Genomic DNA, 23,554 nt, shown 5'->3' with positions numbered 1-23,554 from the left:
TGATCATGTCCTGTTCCATACTCACTTCTCAGCTTTAGTTTCATTAGTAGATTATTAGGCCCGTCATGTCTATTACATTGTCGACCTCTCCTACAATATATGGACATGACCTCGATATCAGAATGAATGTCACCAATATTTCAGTCACACAATGACCAGTGCATCACTAACAGTGCATACACACAGAGTGGAAAATTACAGGTGAAGACGCAGTCCTTGAGGCCAATATGTTTTTTGTTTTTTAAATAAACAGCATTTCAAAATATTACAATATATTAAACATATACTGAAAACTTAACAGGCAGTGCAAACTCCCTCCAAAAATATAAATTTCTTGCTCTTTAAAGGGGTGTAATTGCATTATTATGTAGCATAAAATGGCAATAAAATGACAATGGCGTTTCTCACAGTAATGTCTGGGACAATATATTGTCCCAATAAAGTAGTTATGACGGGCCTATCGCTCCTAATGCAAGGCATCTTGGTAACTATATAGGTTTTAGTCCTCTGAATTGCCTGCTAGCATTAGCTAAAATCCTGTTAATTTGTCTTTGAGCCACAAAATGTCAACTCGCTTCTTACTCATACCTCCTTCCTCAGTTCTGATGCTAAAGAGAGTTAGACATGGACAATTCACAAGGGTAACGTAAGGGACCTCAGAGCTGTTTCAGAAAATAGCCCTTAAACGTTGTGATAAATGCTTTAAACGGTCGTGATTGCAGTCAACAGAGGATAGAGCTGGCTGGAACAGCTAATTCTGAATCAATGATGGGCTAGACTATTGAGCCTACAGAAAGGAAACCAATAACTTCAGGGATGATTCATTTAATATATTTAAAAAGATAAACATGTCTGAATATAAACTGTCACACAAGCTAAAGGAAAAGCCCATATCTCTAACAGCTGCTCAACACTGTGGATGAACACCAAAAGGATCAATTCTATGCTAGCATGGGCCCACTATGAGACCAGTGATGCAACTGCACACTGCATAAACTTTGTTGTGTGCACTAAAGTGACAAATGATGAGGGGTCTTGGAAATCCCAAGGGAAGCTGCTGCTCTTATTGTAAGTACCCTCACTGGGCCTTCCCTGCAAGAGCAGTGCTTTCCTCGCGCTCTCGCTGTGCCTCTTCTCTCAAACGAGCTTTTTTCTCCATATTTCTGGTAGTCAGATTATCATTCCGACCAGCAGCCTGCAATAGCAAAGAAATGTTTTTAACAAAAAGACACAATGGTAACTTTCATGTTCTAATTCTGGATATCCTTATTCCCAAAAGATCCTGATGCTTGTATGCCTGATGCAGGCATTTTTCGTCTGTCTATTTTATCCCACTGCACTGTATTTACACCACTGTCAGGACAGGAATGGACAATATTCACAACTTGCAGCACTAAGGCATGTTTTGAGAAGCTAGCAGTTTTAATGTCTGCAGTAAGGAACTATTATTACCAGCCAATTATATCTGCAATGCCAGGCATTGAGCTAGCCACCTCTTGCCAACATTGGTTAAACTAGCAGCACTTCAAATCTGAATGCACCTGTATTACACACTTAGTGTAACAATGTGTTAAAGGTTGTCCAAACATTGACTGGTTTTGCTAACTTTAGTGTTTTGGCAGATACACCTTTATCCCAGGGACTCAAACTGTGGGCAAAGACTGGATTGGGACCTGCTTAATAGGCATGTAACAATACAACATATAGTGGAAACATATTGTTGTGTTATATTTAGCATGATAGCTTGTGGCTAGTGTGTCCGCTTGGAGCTGAAATATTAGCTATGGGGTAGACCATAAAATTGGGATGCTACAAGTCTTAACTTTGGGTTTCTAAGTTGTATGTTTTTTTTTAATGGTGAATGGTCTAAAACAGAAAATGGAAACATTAGCATATTAACATAAGACACATTTTCAGCCTGTACTGAGGAAATGTTCAAAATCAAGACATCATTGAATTCTCATAATTTGTTGTAATCATCGATTACCTCCTTTCCCAGGATGACCATGGCGAGACAGGATACAATGGTCAAGGCGATCATGACATAGCAGGCCTTAACACGCACTCTGTTCCTGGCTGCATCGATCATCTCAAATCTGGATGTAAATAATACAGACACAGTTGATGTTAAAGGCACAGATGCTAGGTTATGGCCATCTAGGAATCATAAAGGATCAAGAAGGTACACCATTGCAATGGCAGCAACTGATAATTAAGAGGTTGCCAGGTAGGGTAACAACACTAAAGTAATTAGAGAGTTTAATCCAGGAAGATGTGTCTAAATCTCTAGAGAGCAGATTACTGACATTTGAGATATTTGGCGCTATTGTTGAGATCTGATCTTCCACCCTAGTGAACTATGCAAGTCATGAAACTACAGCTTCTACATCCAAATACTGCACTACATGTCTCGTAGAGATGTATGCATAAGGCTTTATGTCAGACATACTTTTAACCATTTGCATGCAGAAGCCCCTATTTGCATAACATTACATAGTATAGTGCACTATGTAGGGAGCTGGAAGTCATTTGAGATTCAGCCTGTCTAAAGTAGCAGCTAGCAAACATGCAGATATGAGATTTGCTCCAAGCAGCTGTTCTTCATTAGGGCAGTATAAACACTGCCTTACAGTTCCAATCTGATGGTTGTTATTAAGTTTGCATGGCCCTGTATTCAATCTAAGACCATTTTTGAAAGTGGCTTCGGCTTTGCTCTGATTTGAAAAGACACAGCTCTGAAAATATCAGCTCTGGATTGAAAAAAAATCTTATTTGTGCCAGTTCAAGCTGGTAATATGAATGTAGCCTTATTGGTCCATTTATCATGAAACGTTCATGTACTTTTAAAGGCAAAAGGGGTGTTTTTCATATTTCTAAAAGCTATGTTCTGTTTTAAGAGTACAGTAAAAGCAATCACAAGCTCTGAGTGTTCTACACACATAGACTCCATACATCTTTATTGGGTGAGCAAAGGCCTGCATCCCATCATGATCAATGTATGTAGCCCTGTATGTGTCACATCTGGTTTGTATTAAACCATCAGGAACCTGACGTTGTTTGATCTCACCCCAGATATCAAGAATTACGCCAATTAGCCGTGCAGACACGGAGATGAGACCTTGTTTGAACTTCAGAACAGAAGCTTCACGTGCTTCTCGTGAACAGACGCCATGCAGCATAACTTCATAAATTTCATAAATGTGTGTAGGCCAATGAGAATGAGACAGCAACACATTGTGAGGTCCAAAAATTAAACCGGCCTGTAAACAGGAAGAGATCACTTACGACACAAACTCTGGTATCTGCTCCTTGGATTTGAAACGTCCAGACCAGACCAGCATCTTTTTGTCCATGTCTGATGGCCGGTAGCCTGGCAGTTTGAACCCAGAGCGCTGTGCTATTAATGAAATCAAAGGAAATGAGGAAGACGGAGTCAGTGATGACGTGAATGATGCTCCAGCTTGATCTCAAGACTTAGACCCCCCTGAAAGGACAATATTTTGCTTTAAACACTCTGTCTTTCAGAGATTATTTGGGTGTAACCCCACTTCCCTTAGCCCATATCCTTAGGGACTAAACAAGCCATGTTTATACATTCAGTTCCCTCATTTAGTTTACTGAAGCACAATGTATACGAGAATGTACAATGCATGACCCTGGTGCAAAACAATATGCTCTACTGAATAGAGATGTAACTTGTTTAAAAGGAATAATTTATTAAATGGAGTCTGAACAGATTTTACAAATGGCATGATACCACTTTTTCTCTTCTGATACCAAAGTAAACACTTTAATTTTAAGTATCTAGTAAAAATATTTTTTTACTTATTTAAAAAAAAAAAAAAAAAAAAAACACCTTTACTTGCTCACTTAACTGAGCATCTAAAAGTAACCCATCATGCATAGACTACTGTAACACTTTACTACTACCCTACAGAAAGAAACACACAGCTAGCATAACATGCAGTCAGCTGGATGGATTTATAACAAGATCACATTCAGCTTTTTCTGCTGATACCAGCTCAGTACCGATACCATCAATAACAATCCTACCTACCATTCTAAAATCTCAGGAGTGATGAGGGAAGAGAGCCCCATCTACCCACTAGGAGGGGGCTAGTGACCCCCAGCCTATAGTGGCAGCGCATTAGACCACAGAGCCACTGAGTCCCCAGGTTAAAGATATGCTTCATATTTTTACGTGAAAGGTTCTGCATGGTATATACATTCAAGTATAGTTTTTTTTTAATATAGTTTCCTACCTTAAGGTTTGATCACCAGTTTTGAGTGAGTCACTGGATACAAATTGATTCATCCAATGTCATTTTTGATGTTCTACAGATTTCTTATTTCATTTTAGATCATCTACAGCCCTGTATCATTCGCAACACTGACAGTTTTTAGTTCTAGAAAAAAGATTCAAACAGTGAGAAGTTTTACACAATCGTGTATATGCAAAATACTGAACACTGAATACTTCACCGATTACAAATGTTACCACACACACTCTGAATATGTCCTGTGTACTAACCATGTGCTGGTGCAGATTCCCCTTCATGTGGTTTAATGCACAGCTGTCTTCTACTCCCTGTGTTCAGGGCACATCTCCGCCACTGCCCTAGAGGGGAAACAGAACAACGGACAGCAGAAGCTTCAATTTACAGGCCATTACAATGAGAGCCAGCAATTAGACCCCACAGCTCAGTGAGAGGTATTGTGTACAGTGTAAAACAGGGTGGTGTTCACACAGCGCTAAATGGCACAACAGAGCCACCGTCGGGGAATCTATGTATATTATGCAAGATAGATTTGAACACAGTTGTGATGAGTCATAGTGATGCTGTGATTCTTTAGGACCTTGAGGACACAGGAAGGCACATCACATAAAGGAAATGTATATCTTGCCCACATCTTCAAACTGTTATTATCATACCACGACCTCATTTTTGCACTGTCACGCAAAAACCTCATATCTCCAAAAGGACACCTCCTAACTTTCAATGGAAGTCAAAGTAAAAAGACTTCCAAGTCATTTTTGGAGATTTGGCATTTCTATTGGGCCACTCTTCATAGATCTGGGCAATATGACAATATTTTATTGTATTGTGATCAATTTTGTTCTTGTGATAACTATGCTTTTAGTAAGCATATTGATGATACTGTTAGTGCTTAATAAACACTGATCAGCTGCAGGCTTCATTACTAACAATGTAATTAGACTGGTTGAATTAGAAAAGAAATCACTGTATTCAGTACGGGAGAGTATCTGAATAGTAGTTTATAAGAATCTGTCGCTACTGATGTTTTTTAGTCTGTGATTACATGTATTGTGATAAATACTGTGTATTGCAAAAAAAGTCTTTAAATATTGTAATATAGTATTTTTTATAAAGATATAAAGATACAAAGATTTTGCATGACAGTTTACAGATAATTCCATAAAACAGGAGATTTTGACTGCCATTAAAGTTGTTTCATTATTAACAACATTAAAAATAATTCAAGGCAGACTTGTACAAATACCAATATCATATACTGACAACACACCGTGCACATCTTGTTTTGGTTGTTAGATTTAATAACAGAATATCTTCATTTTTAGCCTGGGGATGGTCTGCTTTACTGCAGTTGGCACTTCTTTAGTCCTCACATTAAAACCAACAGCAGCAAGGCCCTAATGTGAATGCAGCATCTAACATTAACTCAGTTAGCTTGTCTGTACTTAAACTAACGGGGCGACATGACTGCAAGTGGACAGAGCCAGTCATATCATCCAAATACTTTGAGCGTTCCTAAATGGAGGCCTGCTTACAAAAGGCACTCTGACTCCTACAGGTTTTATCCAGGACAGACACAAATGTACATACTCATTAATGAAAGCTGGCATTCCACACATATACACACGTACACTATAAGCACGTAAGGACTATCCTCAGTCTTTATAGTCTGCTATTATGTGTGTGACCGTGAAGAACTAGCAGCTGCACGACCATCAGGAGGGTCGTATATGCTGCAGGTTCAAACTTGCTGAATGAACCGCGCTGAACCAGGCAGGTTATGATGAGTCACAGTGATGTATACAGTGTCGTACACTATGATGGGTACAGATATGGACGTCAAAGCATTTCTAAAAAGTCACTGGGCTGTTTTGTAGAGTGGTTTGATGTAAAACCCACCGTTCTAGAGAAACGTACAGAGTGTGTAGAGCATTGGACACAGCGGTGGTGAATGGATCCAGACATCTGAGGAGTTTAACCCCTCTAAAAGCTCACCGAAAGTCCTTACATGAACTGACTCCCATCACCACCAATGTAAGTCTCTAACATCACAAATAACCGCTTAACATTTAACAACACTCAGAGCACCTCTGAGTACCTTTGACGTCAGTGACTATGATATATGTAGACATTTCGGAAACTGAGCTGAATTCCCAGTCTTGAGCAACATCCCCGAAACTTCTCAGTACATCCAGCATCTCTCAGCACAGGAACTGCACTTTGTTATGACTCTAGTTTTCTCTTTTTGGATCATTGTGTTCTCAAATCTCACAGCTGTCACCAACATAGCATGTAAATCAAGCATAAAACAGTACTAGATGAGTATGATTAGTGTTATAAGCTATAAAGTAGCTATTTGTTCTGGGTCGCGGAGATGTAAATGACTTAAATGTAACATATATTAATTAATTTTAATAAAATGATATTTATTCAAATAAATACAGATAAAAATGTATTTAACTGCAAACAGAAATAGATCGATACTTGGGTACACATACCCACCTCTGCCATATGACTGGTGGAGGAGATCTTATATACAACTATAGCATTGAAACTTTATAATGTCGGCAGTAGTAACATAGGTTAGTCATATAATAACAGGGTAAAACATACATGTACATACCTTCAAATACATATACAGAAAGACATGCAGCTACAAAATCAGAAAATACCCCTCCTATACACGTGAAATCAGAGACTAACAGCTCTCAATTCAACCATTCACTACAAATATCAAACAAGTCCAGCGTTAATAGCACATGGCTGGAGAATGATCTGTGTTATCTTCTATATAACTAAGCTGGACTTTGGGTAGATGGTTGAGGAATCGGGCACTGATACTGACCACGTTGCTCTTGAGCCCACACCGGAGCCGTTAGTTCGCTGCTGGAAAAGTCGAGTTAATGTTGATCAGAGAAAGTTAGCTATCTAGCACAGCTGTCCCCAAAACAAACACGAACTGCCTCAGACACTCACCGACGAACGACGCCAAAGCAGGACGACTTCTGCTGATTGCCTGAAAGATCATGTCTCCTGATGATACAGGTAACTAACGACTGTATGGCGAGATACTCTGAGGAGGCTGATCCATACAAACGTGCACAAAACCGAAACCTGCCGTCATGAAACGGCACCAGCCTGGCACTGTCTGTGTGCCAGTGCGGAGTTCACTATCCTCCCCGTTTACTGTAAACACACGAACTGTAGTAGACTTAAATAACCTTGTACAAGACCCGGGTTGTGTCTCAAATCGCCCTCTACTTCCCTACGTAGTGAGTGAACTATGTAAACACGATAATAACGAAGTAACTAAAGTAAAGATGAGAAGAAGTAAAGAAGTTTACGAAGTAAAGATTAGCCATTCACGACAAACTTCCTCATTTTAGAAACACACAAGTTTGGCAAAATGCCTTTGAAATATTTAAGTAGTCATGTAGGCAACAATGATTTGAGACGAAAGGGTTGATTTGAGACGCAGCCCACTCTCTTTATTTCCACGCGGAAAATCAAAGGCTGTAATTTCTTGGTTTATTTAATGGTGGTTTGCTATATGTATCCTTTGATGTTTTATTTAGTGTTAGTTAATCGTGTTTAAGTTCACTGAATGGTTTTGCTCTGAACACTTGCTTGATCTTCAGGCCAAAAACTCTTGCCACGATTGTGCAGAATGAACGCAGCCCTACAATCGAGTCCGTGCAGACCGCCAGTGTAGAACACAAGGGCATTAGCTGCATGTCACTGCTAGCTAACACACAAGAGAAATGTCAAAATACACACACACACACACACACACACCACATGTAGTTCTCCCTTAACATTAAAGGACAATTACAACTTAAACAGAAGCTTAAGTCCAGTTTTATCATTTATTATGTTTCGTGTTAACTAATGCTAACCGTCTCTCCTGTTTCGGGTAATGTATACACTGTTCGGATTTGAACAGAAGACTAGTTCAAGCCACTAAACTTATATTAATAACAATGTCTTTTAATAGTAAAATACGACACAAGCCGTCTCTAAAACAGTGGATATGTCTTATGTGGCTATTATAGCTCAGGCGTGTTTTCGAGGGGCTCCGTGTGAGGACCTCTCCGTCAGTCCAGCATGGCTGCGCCCGGCGGGACTCTGAACTGTGAGGACTTTTCAATGTTTCAGGTAAAAAAAATGGGGAAAAAGAAATTCCTGACAAAATAACTGATGTGCTTAATAGAGACAGATCCTCATCCGTGGGTTTGTGACTGCGCTGTTAAAATGACCCTAAAGCCAAAGAGCTGGTATACATGGAGAGTGTGCATTAGAGGCATTTAACAGTCATGTTGCTGGCTACTTTTCTCTACATCTGTTCTAATAATAATAATAATAATAAGTACTTTTGAGCAGTTATTACGCACTTGTGCACATTTGTCTGACTGCAAAAAAAAACAGATGTAGACGTAGACACTCTGGATTGTAACCGGTTTTGATGTGTACTTCACCTTTAAGGTCCATATTCCCACATTTCTCCTGCTCTTTCTCTATGTATGTCTGTGTGCATTTATGCATCTAAAACCGCGATTATCTTTTCGATAAATCTAGAATTGAACAGCATGTTATATGCATTTACCTTTAAGACTGGTATATATGTAAATGACCTCATTCTCATTGGCTGCCCCTGTGTCGTGCCTAATTCTAAAGCCCTCCTTATAACTTGCTTGCAGCTTGAATAGACCTCTAAAGACATGATCATTTACTGAACCCCTAAAATATCAAGGTAGAAATAAATAGACTATTTTATTTTTTTATAAATCTATATATCTGTAGCCTTAAAATTTATAAATTCTTTCATAAGATTAACTGAAACATCCCCCCCAAACTAAGGGGACAACATATTAAATCAATGAATAAATAAAAGCTGAAGAACTAGTTCAGAGCGATTGATTATTTTAAGGGAATGGATTGTTTGACTGAGGGAACTGTTTATGTCTCTAAATGCTATTTTCTGCCTTGATACTTTAGGGACTCCACTTTTCATTCTGTAGTGGGTGTTTTGCTTATATTGGGAACTCTGGGTCTGAGCTGGGTTTCTGAATGGTAGAGCTATGCATTAAACAAAACAGTTGCAAATATTTATTGTATTTATTGTGAACAACCATGTTTTTGGTCAAAATAATACATCTTTAATAATGTCACAACAAGAGTTCACCACTGGGGTTTAATACATCTCAAGGCATATCACAGCATGCTTGTTATTTATGTATCCCTATTGTCTTGTAAGATATGGATATTTCTGGATTTATTTGTCCATAATTTAGTTGTTGAGTTGTAAACAAATTCCTTCAGAGTTTGGTTTGTTATGCAGTGTCTTTTGGGGTTTCTATGTAATGATAAAGTAGTGATAAAAAAAAGGGTTTCCTTTCGACAGCTTACAGGTATATCGGTGCTATGAAAGTATGTTATAAACATGTTTTTAGCAAAACCTATCCAAAATGGTCAGAAAACAATGTTCCAAGCTTTAGGCAGTGTATTCATAATCACATTGTCTTCAATCATCTGGTTTCATTCACATAATTGTCAAAAATGTCTTTCTCTCTCTCTCTCTCTCTGTGTGTATTTATTTATTTATTTATTAATTTTTTTATTTATGTATTTTACTTTTTTTTTTTTTTTTACAGGAGACACTAAAAGTAATGCGGACCCTTGATGACCGGATTGTCCATGCTCTCAATACTACTGTGCCCACTGTATCTTTCTCAGGCAAAGTGGATGCCTCTCAGACTTGCAAAGAGCTTTATGAGTCGGTCAGTCACACTTTTGTCATTGATTTTTATATGCTGCTGTTATATTTCTGAGCCCACACTTATGAAATGGTTCTTAATCCGTCTGTGTGTTGGCTTTCATGATGAAGCTACTTGATCATTCTTTTCCAGCTGTTGGAGGCTCATCTCAGTAGAGATAAGGCAATAAAGGCCTGTATTACAGAAACCTCAGCTGTTGTGGCGCAGCTACGTGAGGAGAGGGCGAAGGACCGCGACAACCTGTCCATCATCAAGCAGCTCAGGAAAGAGCAAACCAAGGTAATGCCTTCAGCTGTCACTAGGGGGCATTAAGCGGTGGTGGGGAGTGTTCAACAGGGGAAAGGTCACAATAGTATGTAGACACCTCACATACAGCAGGTCCAGTGTGAAGAAGAAAATCAGTATGTACTGGCTTTGCAGTTGAGTACAGCCAAAAAATGCCAAAGAATTCAGGAGTCCATACAAATTTCTATAATGGGGTGAAAGTTGAATGGTCAGATTATGATCATACTCTTCTATGTTGCTTAATAATAGACCTTGCTGTGGTGGGGGGAAAAAAAAAAAAAAAAGGCTAGGAAAATGGGTTCTTTGACTGGCAGCAATAGCAAACCTTTTTTTTGGTGATATATATATTGTACCATGGTGAGGAACCAATGAACTATTTAAGCATTCGGGTGTTTTTTGTGGTTTGTGTTTGTGTTTTTTTTTGTTTGTTTGTTTTTTTAACCATAAACCCTTAAAGAATGCCATTTTTGAGAATGTAGTGTCTTTGTGTATTTAACTATTCGTTGGAGAGCATATGAGTCTTCTTGCCTTAGTTATTAGTCTTAACCTTTTGCTCAGTTTTAATACAGATATATAAACGCTACTTTTTTTTTAATCAACAGGAGTCATAAATATTATTTTATGGTACCAAAGTCATTACGTTCACAGCTCCCATAGATCCATAAAACGTCTTAGAAAACCTTATAGCTGATCTTTTATGAATATGTATTTATTTACTTTGAGCTATTCCATTCTAAGATCACCCTGCAGACTGTGTGAAACAGAGTTAATGTGTTTTAAACCAGATCAGAGTAGTTCACCAACCAAAAATGTCCAGAAAACCGTGGTTCTATGATTGTAGTCTGACCTCTGATGAATGCGTAAAGGATAGAAGACCTAAGAGAGTTAACCAAATACACATGCAAATATCTCAAGGTCTAAATCTGTGTGTAATTTATTCAAAAATCTGTTTTAATAAAATAAACAGTACTGTTTGGTGAAAAACTGCATTATTTTTTACATTACATTCTCTCTAGGAATAACATTTGTTCTTGTCTGTTTTCTCTTAGTTAAAACTCATGAGTTCAGAACTGAATGTCGAAGAAGTTGTCAAAGACCGCACTCTGAAGGTCAGTGTATCCTGATGCTCTCAAACCATAACCTGTATGTAGCGTGAACTGTTTAAATGGTCGAATGCCTCACTTCTCATGGCCACATTTTCGCTCCTGGTTTTCTGCAGGTTTTCATTGAAAGGTGTCGAATCCACTTCACCCCTCCCAAGAACAAGTGAATTCCTGTTTGTGCTTATGAGAGATGTAAAGTGTTGACAATAATGGCTGGGAATCACAGCTGGATGCAGGCCAGGACACTGATGCTCCTCAAACCTGCCCCCTCCCCTGGGAAGCCCACTGTACTGTGATTCTGCAGTAACACAGGAAAACTGCTGTCCACCTCTGTTGTCTTCAGAGAGCTGTTGTACACTATGGATTTTATAAAGAATTGTTTTTTCCAGTCGCCAACACGTGTCCGTTGTTGTGGTGGAGGGGTCTATCTAGCTGTAGTTTACAGTCCAACTTGTACAGGTGAGATGAGGTGGTACATGTTTGCGCGCTCGTGGGAAAACACTTCAGAGGCTTAATCAGAGACCATAAAGTACTACTACTTTGATAAGGACTTTAGCTATCAGTAGAGTCAAGTGTTATATCATCTCAAATTAAAAAAAAAAAAGAACCCTGCTAAAATGACACGAGCCATCAAAATTCCTCCCGTACGCGCACTGCTATGAGTGGACGTCCTATAAAAATAACTATAGGAAGTAACCTTTGTTTGCAAGTAACTTAGATATTTTATGTTTAACTGTGATCTGGGGCACCGCTTCCATAAAGCCTCTGGGATGTATTTTCTATATAGGCTCTAACTGGACACATCTGGACACGTTCATCTTTATGTCAGCAAATAAATGAACAATAATACTGTTACAGTGTTATTGTCTTTACAGTGGTGGTGATGGGAACCAGGGGCCTCTATTTCTACTACCCAACCATTCCTGAAGCTATGCATGAGTATTTTTGGTGTGATGTTGATTATTAGTTTTTTTTATTATTATTTTTATTATTAGTATTATTAATTATGATAAGTAGTTGTACTATTTTGTGTTGTTTTGGGCAAAATTTGAATACTCAAAACTGTGAAATCTTACCCGCTAAAACAACATCTGAAGCTTCAGAAACCATATTAATTATCATGTAGGCCTAATATGTTTCTTTAACACTGGATGTCTGGTTCCTATGACCACACCTGAAACCAAAGCATCACTCCTTTTCCAACATTACAATTAAAGCCATTTAGGCAGACGCTTTTATGCAGACCAACTTGCTGCTTAATTACAGAGGTTCTTTTCGAAGAAGTCTGACTGGTGTAGCATGGCATGTTTGCCTGGGCGGGGCACTGAACAATCAGTTTGTGGAGGACAGTGGTGTTGCCCACTATGCTATAGCAAGTTCATCACTGGTCTATCGCCTTCTCCTCGGTCTATGAACATCTGATGAGCCCGGACTTGTCTTTGAATCACTTCAGCATCTCATCACATAAAACAAAGAAAGTCTGAGCCTAGATCTGCTCTTCTACTCTTGAGAAGCTTTTTAAATATAAAATATGGTTTTGATTTTACAACTCTTTTTGACAACTTCACCTATTTTTTAAAAGAAATACACCAGCAAGTAGCAACCTTTATAAAAAAAAAATATAAATAAATATATATATATATATATATATATATATATATATATATATATATATATATATATATATATATATATATATATAACAATCAAAAAAGCAAAAAGTGGGAAATAAGCATTTACATAGAAAATAAAACGATTCTGGAAAAAAAAAGCTTATTTAACTCCTTAAATCTTGGGTTCAGTCCTTATTATTATTTTTAATATTATTATAATTATAAAATATAGCAAAAACTATTAAAGCCATTTAACTCCCTGGGTTTCCTGGCGTTCCACATCGTCCCTAGGGCCCTACAAATTATGAATAATATAAATATTAAATCAAATGTGATCTAAAATATAGAGTTTAAAGGGTTACACGAGGTTAAAATCCAAAGAGAGCTGCTGATGTTTTACATTTCTTATATTACAGCTTACATCACTGTTACATGAACTTCCGTCCCCCGTGTTAAATAATGTCCTACCAGCACTACTCTCTCGGCTCGTGCAACACGTGGAGCTTCTGCTTACTGCTCTCTTCACGGTTTTGTAACGAGCGTGTGAGTGAATGAATGTGGGTGGCGCGCCTGCTTCAGTCACATGCGGTGATGAGCTGCATCGTGTGAGAGTGAAGGTAAATTGGGAGGTTATGTGAACACCTGTATTCTGGCTGCAGTGAGAGGTGAGAGGTGAGTAGAGCAACGCTGCTGACCTTCCAGTTTCTCAGTGTCAGTCTGTCGGCTTGTCTTTCTTCTCTGCAGTGCTGCGCTTTTCTGCCTTCTTTTCTTTTCATCAGTTTCCATTTAAACTGCAATCCCCGCAAGTCCTGCAATATGAACTCCACTCGTTTCAGAGTCATTTTAATGACAGAGTCCTTCCAGAGTTTCTAAGCTGTTTCTAACTAGAGATTTCCAATAGCAAATGACTTATGGATTATTTAGGAACTGATCGTTTACGCCCTGTTTGTTTTCGTTTGCAACCTACCTGTTGTGTTATATTCATGACTGCGGTGATGTAAGCAGGATCCACGTGCCTCCTCCTGTGTTTGGTAACGTGTGCTGCGCCTATTATCAGTTATGTGTGGTAATGAGCTGGACTGAGTGGAGGTGAACTGGGATGTTTAGCGTAGAGCTGGGTTTAGTGCAAGTGACTGAAAGCACCAGTGAACATTTATTATTATTATTATTATAACAGGTTTGTGTAAAAGCCTCTACCAAGCAGCTCAGATCCACCCACGAGCTTCTGTAAAGGAGATCAGAGTGAAATTTCTGTCCAAATATATAAAACTAAGCATGTTCAGTGCTATGAATTGCATGCATTTTAATAATTTCCTAGAAATCGTGCATTAAATGTTTTCTTTATTTTGTCTTTTTAAGCCCCCCCAAACAGTTTTCAGACTACTGTACATTTATGGTTATTACTAGAAGTGGGTAAAATAGCTAGAATCATTCCTTTCAATCATTTCTGCAATGGTACATAGATATATTGCTTCTGCAGTAAGGACCCGAGCAAAGGTGCTCAAATTGATGTGAAATTGACAACTGACTGTTCAAGACAACTGCAGTGGACTGTCGTCTTACATCCAGCACCTATTAGCACAGGAATTGTTTTTTATATTGTTCTATATAATATCAAATGCAAAGGCTTTTAGAAACAACACTTTATAATATTATTATATTAAATATGCCTTATTACAGTGCTGTGATAAAGTATTTTGAAAGACACCAGCATCAGAACCTGAATTCTGATTTTGCTTTTGAAGAGGCCTACTGAAAGCCCTGACCTGCTGTTGCTATGCTGTTGCAGGATGGGCAGTAAATGCTGAATAGCTCTCCAGTGTGTCTGCTTTTAAAGCATTTCTGCAGTTTTGTGAAAGACTGGTCTCCAGTTATAAGAAGTGTTGGTTGCAGCTTTTGGTAAAGGTTGCACAACCAGTTTTTCAGTTTAACAGGGAAGTACTTTGGCACATGTATTGTCTATAAATAGATAAAATGGCCATTAGAAAAAGTGTTCAGTTTTATAATGTTCTCCTTGTCTATTACAATTTCTATCAGGATCTGAGCATTGTGTGTGACATGCAAAAACAGAGGACAATTTTTTTTAACAGCACTGTAGATTAAAAAAATGGTATAAGTTAAAAGTACTTGTAAAATGCATTAAAACTAAGGTACAGAGAGGCACTGATGTGATCAATGTTTTGTTTTACATTAAAATGTACAAACACCATGACCTTATTCTCAGCTATTTAATGCACACACTCTGAGATTGTGTTAATCTTTTATTTCCATAGTAGTTTTACTGCATGTATGTTGCTGTATATTGTATGTAGATGACAAGCTCCCTTTAATATTGTTTTTATATTATACACATATTCGTGAATAAGTGTATGTGAAGGCCATAAGTAGCATGAATATCATCATCATCATCTGTAAAGCTAGTTAAAACAGGTCTTGTATATGCAGTTGCATCCTAACCAGTATTTATGTAAAAAAAAAAAAAAAAAAAAAAAAAAAAAAAAAAAAAAAAATCACATCCAGATGGTTCCACACTTATATATACACATTCCACACGTATATAAAGTTGTAACAGCACAGCGCCTGGGGTCTCCATTTGGCACAGCCCATGTTAATGTGTTAGTACGATTTCTTAAGGAAAGTGGAGTTACTCGAAGTACTCGATAGGATCTTGGTGGGCTTTGGATGCCTGCATGCTGGTCAGCTTGAGGTTCCCACCATTACAAGGCAACATCCTATACACACGCAGGTGCACATATTCTTCACCACCAACATGTACCTGAAACAGAAAACCACATTTGTGAAAACACACATTTCTATCAGTGTTTATTAAGTAGGTGTTACTCAGTGATCACAAAGATCACACAGATTTACTAGGACTGTGTTTAATCATACCTTGATGAAATAGTTCATCCCTGCTACAACTTGTGTCTTGTAGGATTTGGCACTGAAAACTTCGAATGTTTTACCTGCCTTCTCCTCCACGTGAGGCTTCATCTGTGATTAAAAAAAAAGTAAATAATATTTTAGTGCAACATAACTGAAAAACAATTACACTTTACTACCATGATCAAAAAACATTAACAGAAGTATCATAGTATTGTGTAGTGTATATAAAAAAACATGCATCACTAAAACAGCAACTTTACAGGAGAATGAAGAGTTTATTTCAAATCGATTTGGAGTATTTCTGTTGGTCTACAGGGCAGCTACAGGGTTTAAACTATGGGACAAAAATAAAAATGGACCAAAAAAATTGGGATACATGCTTTTTAATGGACAGCAGCCATATACACTATTTAAACATTATTTTCCTAAATACAGTAAAAATTAGTGCACATTACTGCTGGAATTGTCACTGTATACATAAAAAACCCTGTTTAATGTTGGGTGATATACAAACCCTGTTTAATGTTGGGTGATATACAAACCCTGTTTAATGTTGGGTGTATGTAACCCTGTTAAAGTATTTAAGGACAAGCAGTAGAAAGTGAGGCACACCATATCCAAAAAAAACTTAAAACTTATACAATACAGACACAAATATAAAACAAATATATAGTATTTGAGAATATAGGTTTTTCCCAAATCTGCTACTATTTGTCTGCTCTGACAGACCCATGTTAATCTCCTGAAGGACTTATTAAACTGTTTCAGGTGAAAAACCGCAGCTAGATATGAACTATGTAACAGCCAACCATGTTCACAGTGTTGTTCACTTCCAGTAAATCTGTAGGAGGTTTTTAAAAGAAAAAAAATGCTTCTATGCAAATGGGTTTGGTTAGGCCCTAATTCCTTCTCTGAGTGATTTCATTCTGCTGGGCTGGGCCAGCTCAGCTGGGGTGCTTTTGCTGTTGCAAGCGGTTCTCTTTAGAACTTATTTTAGACGCTAAACGTCAGTTGAACGTTTTCTCTCGACGGTTTTAGTGGGCACTTTTAGTTCAATTTATGTCGTGCTGTATTTTTTTTTAATCCCCATATGGGCTGCTTTGTTCTCTAGTTGGTGTTTCTCGGTCAGCTTCTCTGAACACACCCTGAACCCAAACTCACCTCATCACATATTTTGTGGACTTCATCATCAGCCTCCTTCGGCTCCGAGGTCCCTCCGCATAATAAAGGCATCTTAGAAACTCCGAGCAAATTTGACAGAAACAAAGGTTAGAACTGAACCCGCTCTGCTGCTGCTGCTGCTGCTGATGATGATCTTGTTGTTTTGAAGCTTCAGTGTTTGTGCTTCACCAACTATCTCATATAATCCCCTCTGTTTACGCTTCCCTTGTATTGGTTCCTGTCATATGACAGATGACTCAGGCAGGCGGGCGGGGAGAGACCACTACCACAACCATTTAGTTTGTGCACAGCTACACGAAAATTATTTTTCTACAAATCTATTTGTCGTTTTAAATTTTAATACTCTGTTTATTAGAATGTAGGAAACTTATAATATGAGCATATAAGCAAATTCGAAGGATTTAATCGAGCTTGTTTTGCACGTAACCCCCCTCTCCCACCCCGTGAGATGGTTTAATCCACGACCAAGCAGTCGTCAGCAAAGCACGATCTCCATATACGCAGCTCTAAACTAATAACAATAATAATAGTAATAATAATAATAATAATAATAAGAAGAAGAAGAAGAAGAAGAAGAAGAAGAAGAAGAAGAAGAAGAAGAAAAATAAATAGTGTAGCTAGCTAATTGTTTAATTCCTACTGTTGCTGTTGTTGCTGATGTATGTACTTGTTATAATTAGGTATGTATTTATTTAGCTAGTTTTATGTATTATTAGTGCAATTTTACTCTTTTAATTCACTTTGAAGGGATTTGTAGAGGTTTTTAATGTTTCCTTTTTTGGATGAACCGTTTTTTTTGTGATGCCAAATCACGTGGTGTTGTCCTTCCCATAATAAAACGGGGGATGTACTCTGATGTTAAATAGTTCGTCCCTTGTAGCGCTAGGGAGACATTTTGCTGATCTCTAGATAAAGTTACATGACAAGAAAGCTGTAGATTATATACAGATCAGATATATCCTACCGTTCAAAAGTTTAGTGTTCAATCAGCTGATTCCAAATTAGCCGAGAAAGCTGTAGTGTAAAAAATCAAGAATGAAGTTCAAATTAAAAATAATATAAATTAAATAACAAATTAAAATTAATATTGAAAAATCACAAATGTCTCATGTTTCGAAAATGATCATATCTCGAGGCAGATACTTGATACGTGAATCTAACATACAAAGAACTATATATATATATATATATATATATATATATATATATATATATATACAAATATAAAAACAAATGATTAATGTGAACATTCGAATATATATTCCATGACACATTACTTAGTATCTCATAGCTTTTACACATGTAATTGTTATCTTGTATAAAATAATAATAAGAAGAAACACAATTGTTTATTTGTTAACAATTGAAATTACAATTGTTAATACAATACATTTAGTACTAAAAATACAACTACTATTAATGATAATTAAAAAAATAATTTAAAAGGAAATTAAAGGATATACAGTACAACTTGAATTATTTAATTCAACTTGAAAAAAATTATTCAAAACTCAAACCTAATTCCAACAAGAATTCACAATCAAGAACTATTCAAATAAGGAAAATATGAAAAACTAAGGTTTTTTTTGCCAATGAAGTAGCTAGTTAATTCCATAGTACAGTGATCATTAAATGTACATTGTGTAATGACTGTTTTTCATAACTATTAGTGAAGCTATTGTGCAACAGAAATACATAACAAAGACCTATGTAGTGTAATAAAATGTAGTAGCATTGATAGAGGTCAGGATTATATGAATGGGAGATAGTAACGCTACACGTGTTGCCATGTCACCATTACACAACTTACAATGCTATATAACACTTAAACCAAGACCTTCACTCAGTATCTGCTTCGAGCCTTTGTACATCTCACTTCACACCATTTCAGAAGCCTGGTTAGACTGAGAACACAATTGGGACATTGACAAAAACTGTTCTGTATGTATAGTATTATAGAAATATTGGTAGTATTTGTGTGTTTTATTAAGTTTGATTGTTGAAAATTGTTAAGATTTTACCATGTAAGCTAATGCATGGTGTAAAGGTTTTTGCTTGCTCTGTTGCAGATGACCACAATGGGAGCTCACAGCATTGCACGTATAATGGTCATAGTGCTGGCCATTGTTGTCTATATAATTGCCATTACATTCAATGCACTTGCAGCACAAGGGACAGGTAAGTTAGATGAACTGCATAATTTTGTGAACGTTTCACTATAAAGTCGAGCAGATAAAATATGTAAAAAAAAATCCCTTACTTTATGTATGCTTTAAAGTATGCATACTTTAGTACTGTTAATATTTTTGCAATCACTTGCCATATTAATACAGTTTACAATATTAACTAGTTAATAAAACCAAACAAAAACTAATATTTATAAAAGCCAAAAGGTATTTACAGATATTTTATTCAATCTATCAAGAATTGTGAACTACTATAAAGTTACAAAGTGATAAACAATAAACTTTTTTATCTTTTTTTACATGTAATGTTTTTCATAATATTGATATTTTAAGTTATCTGCCTCAAGATTTGATCTCTACTTTTTAAAATATGAATTCTGATTATTATCGTTGTTTTAACTTAATTCTCCATGTTACACGTCTTCTTCAAATAGTCTCAATCTTATTAGAATAATTTGCAGCTCCATTACCATTCTGGATTTTAACATTTTAAATATATTTAAATACTGAATGATGTATATTGTGATAAAAAAAACAGGATGTCAGGTAAATGTTTTAGTTTTTATTTGCATGTAAAAATTTAACAAAGGAAGCCATGAATATGGTATACAGAGTAAATAAACAGTGTGTAATATGTGTGAAGAATAAAGAGTTGTTCCCTTTCAGGTCCTTTTCTGAGGAAGACTGCAAATGTCTCTGACAAATACAACACACAGATCACTCCTTCTGGATGGACCTTCTCTATCTGGGGTGTTATCTATTTCTGGCTAACTGTTATGCTTATCTACATTGTGACGACCATATTCAGAAGGTACTTGTCAGGTTAGAACATGTTGTTAAGAGACCACAGGTTCAGTTCTTTGCAATAAAAGACTGTACTGTGTGTGTTTATTTTTTTTAGGAACGTTTATGGCCAGATGTACTGTAGTCCGGCTGTCCTGCCTTATGGCTTCTTCATCTCCTGGATTGTGAACTTTCTGATTAACATTGGCTGGCTTCTGCTGTGGGACCGAGAGTAAGTCCTGTGTGAAAGCGTTGGACCCTTATGTTCTTGACATATGTCAAGCTCAGTACTGGACTAAGGCATATTCATAGTGCATTATCAGCATTATTAAACAAATTTCAGTTTGAGTTCAAGTTCAGGGTCCGGCCAAAGGTCCACTTATTCATATGTAAACGCCATGGGAAGAACAACCTGGGTTTTCCACATAGCAACCATTTTTTGCTAGTTTTCCCCCCGTAGCAAACTATTGTTAACGGAGCTATCATGATTCTAGTACATTAGCAACCACCTACTAACACTAAGTTAACCACCAGAGATATCATACCAACCACAGAGCAACGTCATGGCACGCCCTGGTGTGCAACCAAAGCAACCACCAGACATATTACAGAATCGACTTACCAAACATGCTAACAGCCATCAGGAATGCCACAGCAACCATGTAGCAACACCCTAGCAACCATCTAAAATTTCATAGCAGCTACCTAGCAGCTACCTAGAAAACCATGACAACCATTTTTGCAACATCTCACCACCACTGCATTCTATCAGATGCATTTAATCACTCTGCATTTTTTTAGGTAGTGCATTTTCCTAGTTTCTAGTGTTTCTATGCCAAGCGACTTTTGAATAGTACTGTACATTAGCCTTATAGCTCCAGTGTAAAAGTAAAGAAGCAAACTTTGGACATGAAACATCTCAGCTATTCAGATACATTTGTTGTTAAAGTAACAGATAAGCAAAAAATATATATGTAATTCACACAATTACCCTCTAAAATGTGGCCTTTTCTTTTCACTTGCAGGGTGATGATTGCGTCACTGGTCATGCTCGCCTTGGTTGCATTCACAAACTACTTGGCAATATTCTTCTCATGTCATGGACTCAAAGAATATGGAGCTTGGCTAAATAAGTATCACAAGAAGGATCTCTGGTGCCTTCGAGTGTTGGTAAGATTGCATTTCAGCAACTGACTGAATCCTGGTCGGACTAATACTCATAGTCAGTGACATATCTAGAACTTGCTGAAGGCTTCCAGAAAGAAGGTTTTTGTTGTTGTTGTTGTTTTTTCTTCAAAAAAGTGGTCCCACCCACTGGAAATCAAAGTGTGACTGGCTGATTCCTCTGTCATTTCATAATAATTCTGGTGATTAATTTGATGCGGTAGAGCTTCAGTCCAGCTTCTGAAGGCCTAAACAGTGAGAGGACAAGCTCGGCTATATCTATCTAGAAATCCTGATGTTTTTGTTTCTAATTTCAGCCCATTTGTTTCCAACCAATTCTTGATTCAGATAATATTCAATAAATGATCTTCTATATGGATTCTTTATTCCAGTGAAGAGTCTTTTAAAGCTTTTTTTTTTGTAATGCAGGTTCAGAATGGCCTGGCTGTGTATGCAACGTGGACAACCATTGCTACTCTGATCAACTTGACCATCGTAGTGTGTTACGATGCTGGAATGAGCAGATCAGACGCAGCAACACTGTCACTGTCCTTCCTTTTAGTGGAAGTGGTTGCTTGGTAAGGTGCTTTACTGTAGTACATGAAAGATGAGTGTTTATGACTGATATAAGAAGAAGGCGGGAGAGATAGAGAGAGAGAGAGAGGGATGGTGTTGTAAACAATCTGTAATCTTGTCTTCAGGTTTATTTTGGAGACCTTTGTGATTGACAAACATGTCCGGTACATTCTGACCGTCTACCCTGTGGTTATCGTCGCCTTATCTGGCAACATTACGAAAAACTTTGACAGTTCAGCTCCCAGTCGCAATGCAATCTTCACAGGTGAGAAAAAATGGTCCTACAAATGTAGCCAGTCATCCAAGACATGTTCACTATGCAATAAAACGAATGTAGGTACCAATGATAAAAGCTTTTAGCACTGTGTAATCTGTATGCCTACATTTTGTTTTACACATATGCCTTTTGTGTAAGTATGTTAAAGGTAAGGCATGCAGGTTCCACAGTGCTGGGAGTGCTGGGAGTATAAGCTACCAATAATCTACAATAGCCTGGTAGCTAAGCAAAACTAAAGACCCAAACTTCAGACATTGCACATGTCTTGGCTGATATCTATATCTATATCTGTGTGTAATGTAGTAAAGGAGTCCTTGTGGTGATCACTGTATGTTTCCTGTATGTTTCCTTAGCTGTCCTGCTTGCACTGGCCTGTGTGCTGTTTGTAGTGAAGGTGTGTTTGGTGGTCTGGAGGCACCTCAGACAGCCCTTCTACAATGGCAGCCTTGCAGATGATGTTGTGTCACCAATGGAGACTGCTAAAAAGCAGAACACGATTTTCATTTGAACTAAATGCGCTAAAAGCTGCACATGATGCTGAGCTAATACCCTTTGTATTAATCAGTCTATAAGGCAACCTATTTGTCTTTAATGAAGGATTTTTTTATACTGTTTGTATATTATTTGTGTGTAATTAGGCTCTATTTGTAATTAACAACGCACACGCCTAACTACACACATAAAACAAAGTGTACTTAATACAATTTTTATATATTTTATTATTTAATTATGTATACATAAGAACCTAAAATATGAAGTAAAACTAAGAGCACTCTTAAACTCAGTTAAACACAGTTAAACTCATGTGCCTACCTTCCACTAACTTTTGTACCTCTGTAAATCTAATTTCCTAGCTATTAAGCTATTAAGTCTAATGTGTAACTTGAGTGTTGTACTGGGAATTCTGTGATATTCCTTTTTTCTAGTCATTTGGCCAATTCACAACACTAGTACTTCTGTAATCTGTACACTCCTCAGGTGCACTGATGGGATGTGCAGCGAGTGTGAGATTTCTCTTTTTCTTTATGATGATCTCAGAATCATATCAGTAACAGCAGACACTAAACTTCATTGGCTTTGGACAGGTACTTGATGTTATGTGATGTATTTAATAAAATCCAGGAGACCTGACCAAAATGCCCACTTTTTATTCATTTTATTTCAAGTGGAAGCCTACAGAAATAAATATTGTAATTGTCTGTCATGAATTCCCAATTTCTACATTTTACTAATGTTTAAGTATCCATGTCAGTAAAAGGAACACTAAACATATCAGATATCAGCACCACACCTCAACACCCTATTTAACTTTAAGCTGAAGACACACTTTGCCTGTGGATGAGCTACTTCTTGTAATGAAACCACCACACACACACATTCCACACCTCAAACACAACACACACACACACACAGACCACCCACACCAAGCATACCACAAACCACGGCAC

At 37.3% G+C, this 23,554-nt stretch overlaps 4 protein-coding genes across 5 annotated transcripts; 2 read left to right on the top strand and 2 right to left on the bottom strand.

Annotated features, from left to right (window-relative positions):
* Positions 1-809: 809 nt before the first annotated feature.
* Positions 810-7,453, bottom strand: fam162a (family with sequence similarity 162 member A). Its single transcript, XM_072688886.1, has 5 exons — positions 7,254-7,453; positions 4,532-4,618; positions 3,286-3,397; positions 1,988-2,096; positions 810-1,195 (listed from the first exon to the last, which is right to left on the bottom strand). Exons 1-5 carry the CDS (start codon positions 7,303-7,305, stop codon positions 1,079-1,081), a joined length of 477 nt encoding a protein of 158 aa, XP_072544987.1. The 5' UTR covers positions 7,306-7,453; the 3' UTR covers positions 810-1,078.
* An 829-nt stretch (positions 7,454-8,282) lies between these two features.
* mix23 (mitochondrial matrix import factor 23) lies at positions 8,283-11,827 on the top strand. The gene is made up of 5 exons (XM_072657644.1): positions 8,283-8,432; positions 9,929-10,054; positions 10,184-10,330; positions 11,386-11,445; positions 11,556-11,827. Exons 1-5 carry the CDS (start codon positions 8,382-8,384, stop codon positions 11,604-11,606), a joined length of 435 nt encoding a protein of 144 aa, XP_072513745.1. The 5' UTR covers positions 8,283-8,381; the 3' UTR covers positions 11,607-11,827.
* Positions 11,828-13,641: 1,814 nt separating this feature from the next.
* Positions 13,642-23,241, top strand: LOC140536013 (uncharacterized). 2 transcript variants are annotated; one of them, XM_072657633.1, is made up of 8 exons: positions 13,642-13,724; positions 19,190-19,298; positions 19,973-20,117; positions 20,208-20,321; positions 21,115-21,259; positions 21,683-21,831; positions 21,955-22,094; positions 22,460-23,241. In XM_072657633.1, the coding sequence occupies exons 2-8, from the start codon at positions 19,190-19,192 to the stop codon at positions 22,612-22,614; spliced, it is 957 nt and encodes a 318-aa protein (XP_072513734.1). In that variant the 5' UTR covers positions 13,642-13,724; the 3' UTR covers positions 22,615-23,241. The 2 variants fall into 2 exon arrangements, with proteins under 2 accessions (XP_072513734.1, XP_072513724.1); XM_072657623.1 differs by lacking the exon at positions 13,642-13,724 and adding an exon at positions 17,711-17,800.
* Positions 15,301-17,340, bottom strand: LOC140536003 (cystatin-B-like). The gene is made up of 3 exons (XM_072657612.1): positions 17,100-17,340; positions 15,945-16,046; positions 15,301-15,828 (listed from the first exon to the last, which is right to left on the bottom strand). The coding sequence occupies exons 1-3, from the start codon at positions 17,169-17,171 to the stop codon at positions 15,697-15,699; spliced, it is 306 nt and encodes a 101-aa protein (XP_072513713.1). The 5' UTR covers positions 17,172-17,340; the 3' UTR covers positions 15,301-15,696.
* Positions 23,242-23,554: the final 313 nt, after the last annotated feature.

Source organism: Salminus brasiliensis, chromosome 1 (genome assembly GCF_030463535.1).
Source record: "Salminus brasiliensis chromosome 1, fSalBra1.hap2, whole genome shotgun sequence".
NCBI classification, from domain to species: domain Eukaryota; kingdom Metazoa; phylum Chordata; class Actinopteri; order Characiformes; family Bryconidae; genus Salminus; species Salminus brasiliensis.
Note: the sequence above shows the minus strand (reverse complement) of the source record. Positions and strands in the feature narration are given on the sequence as shown.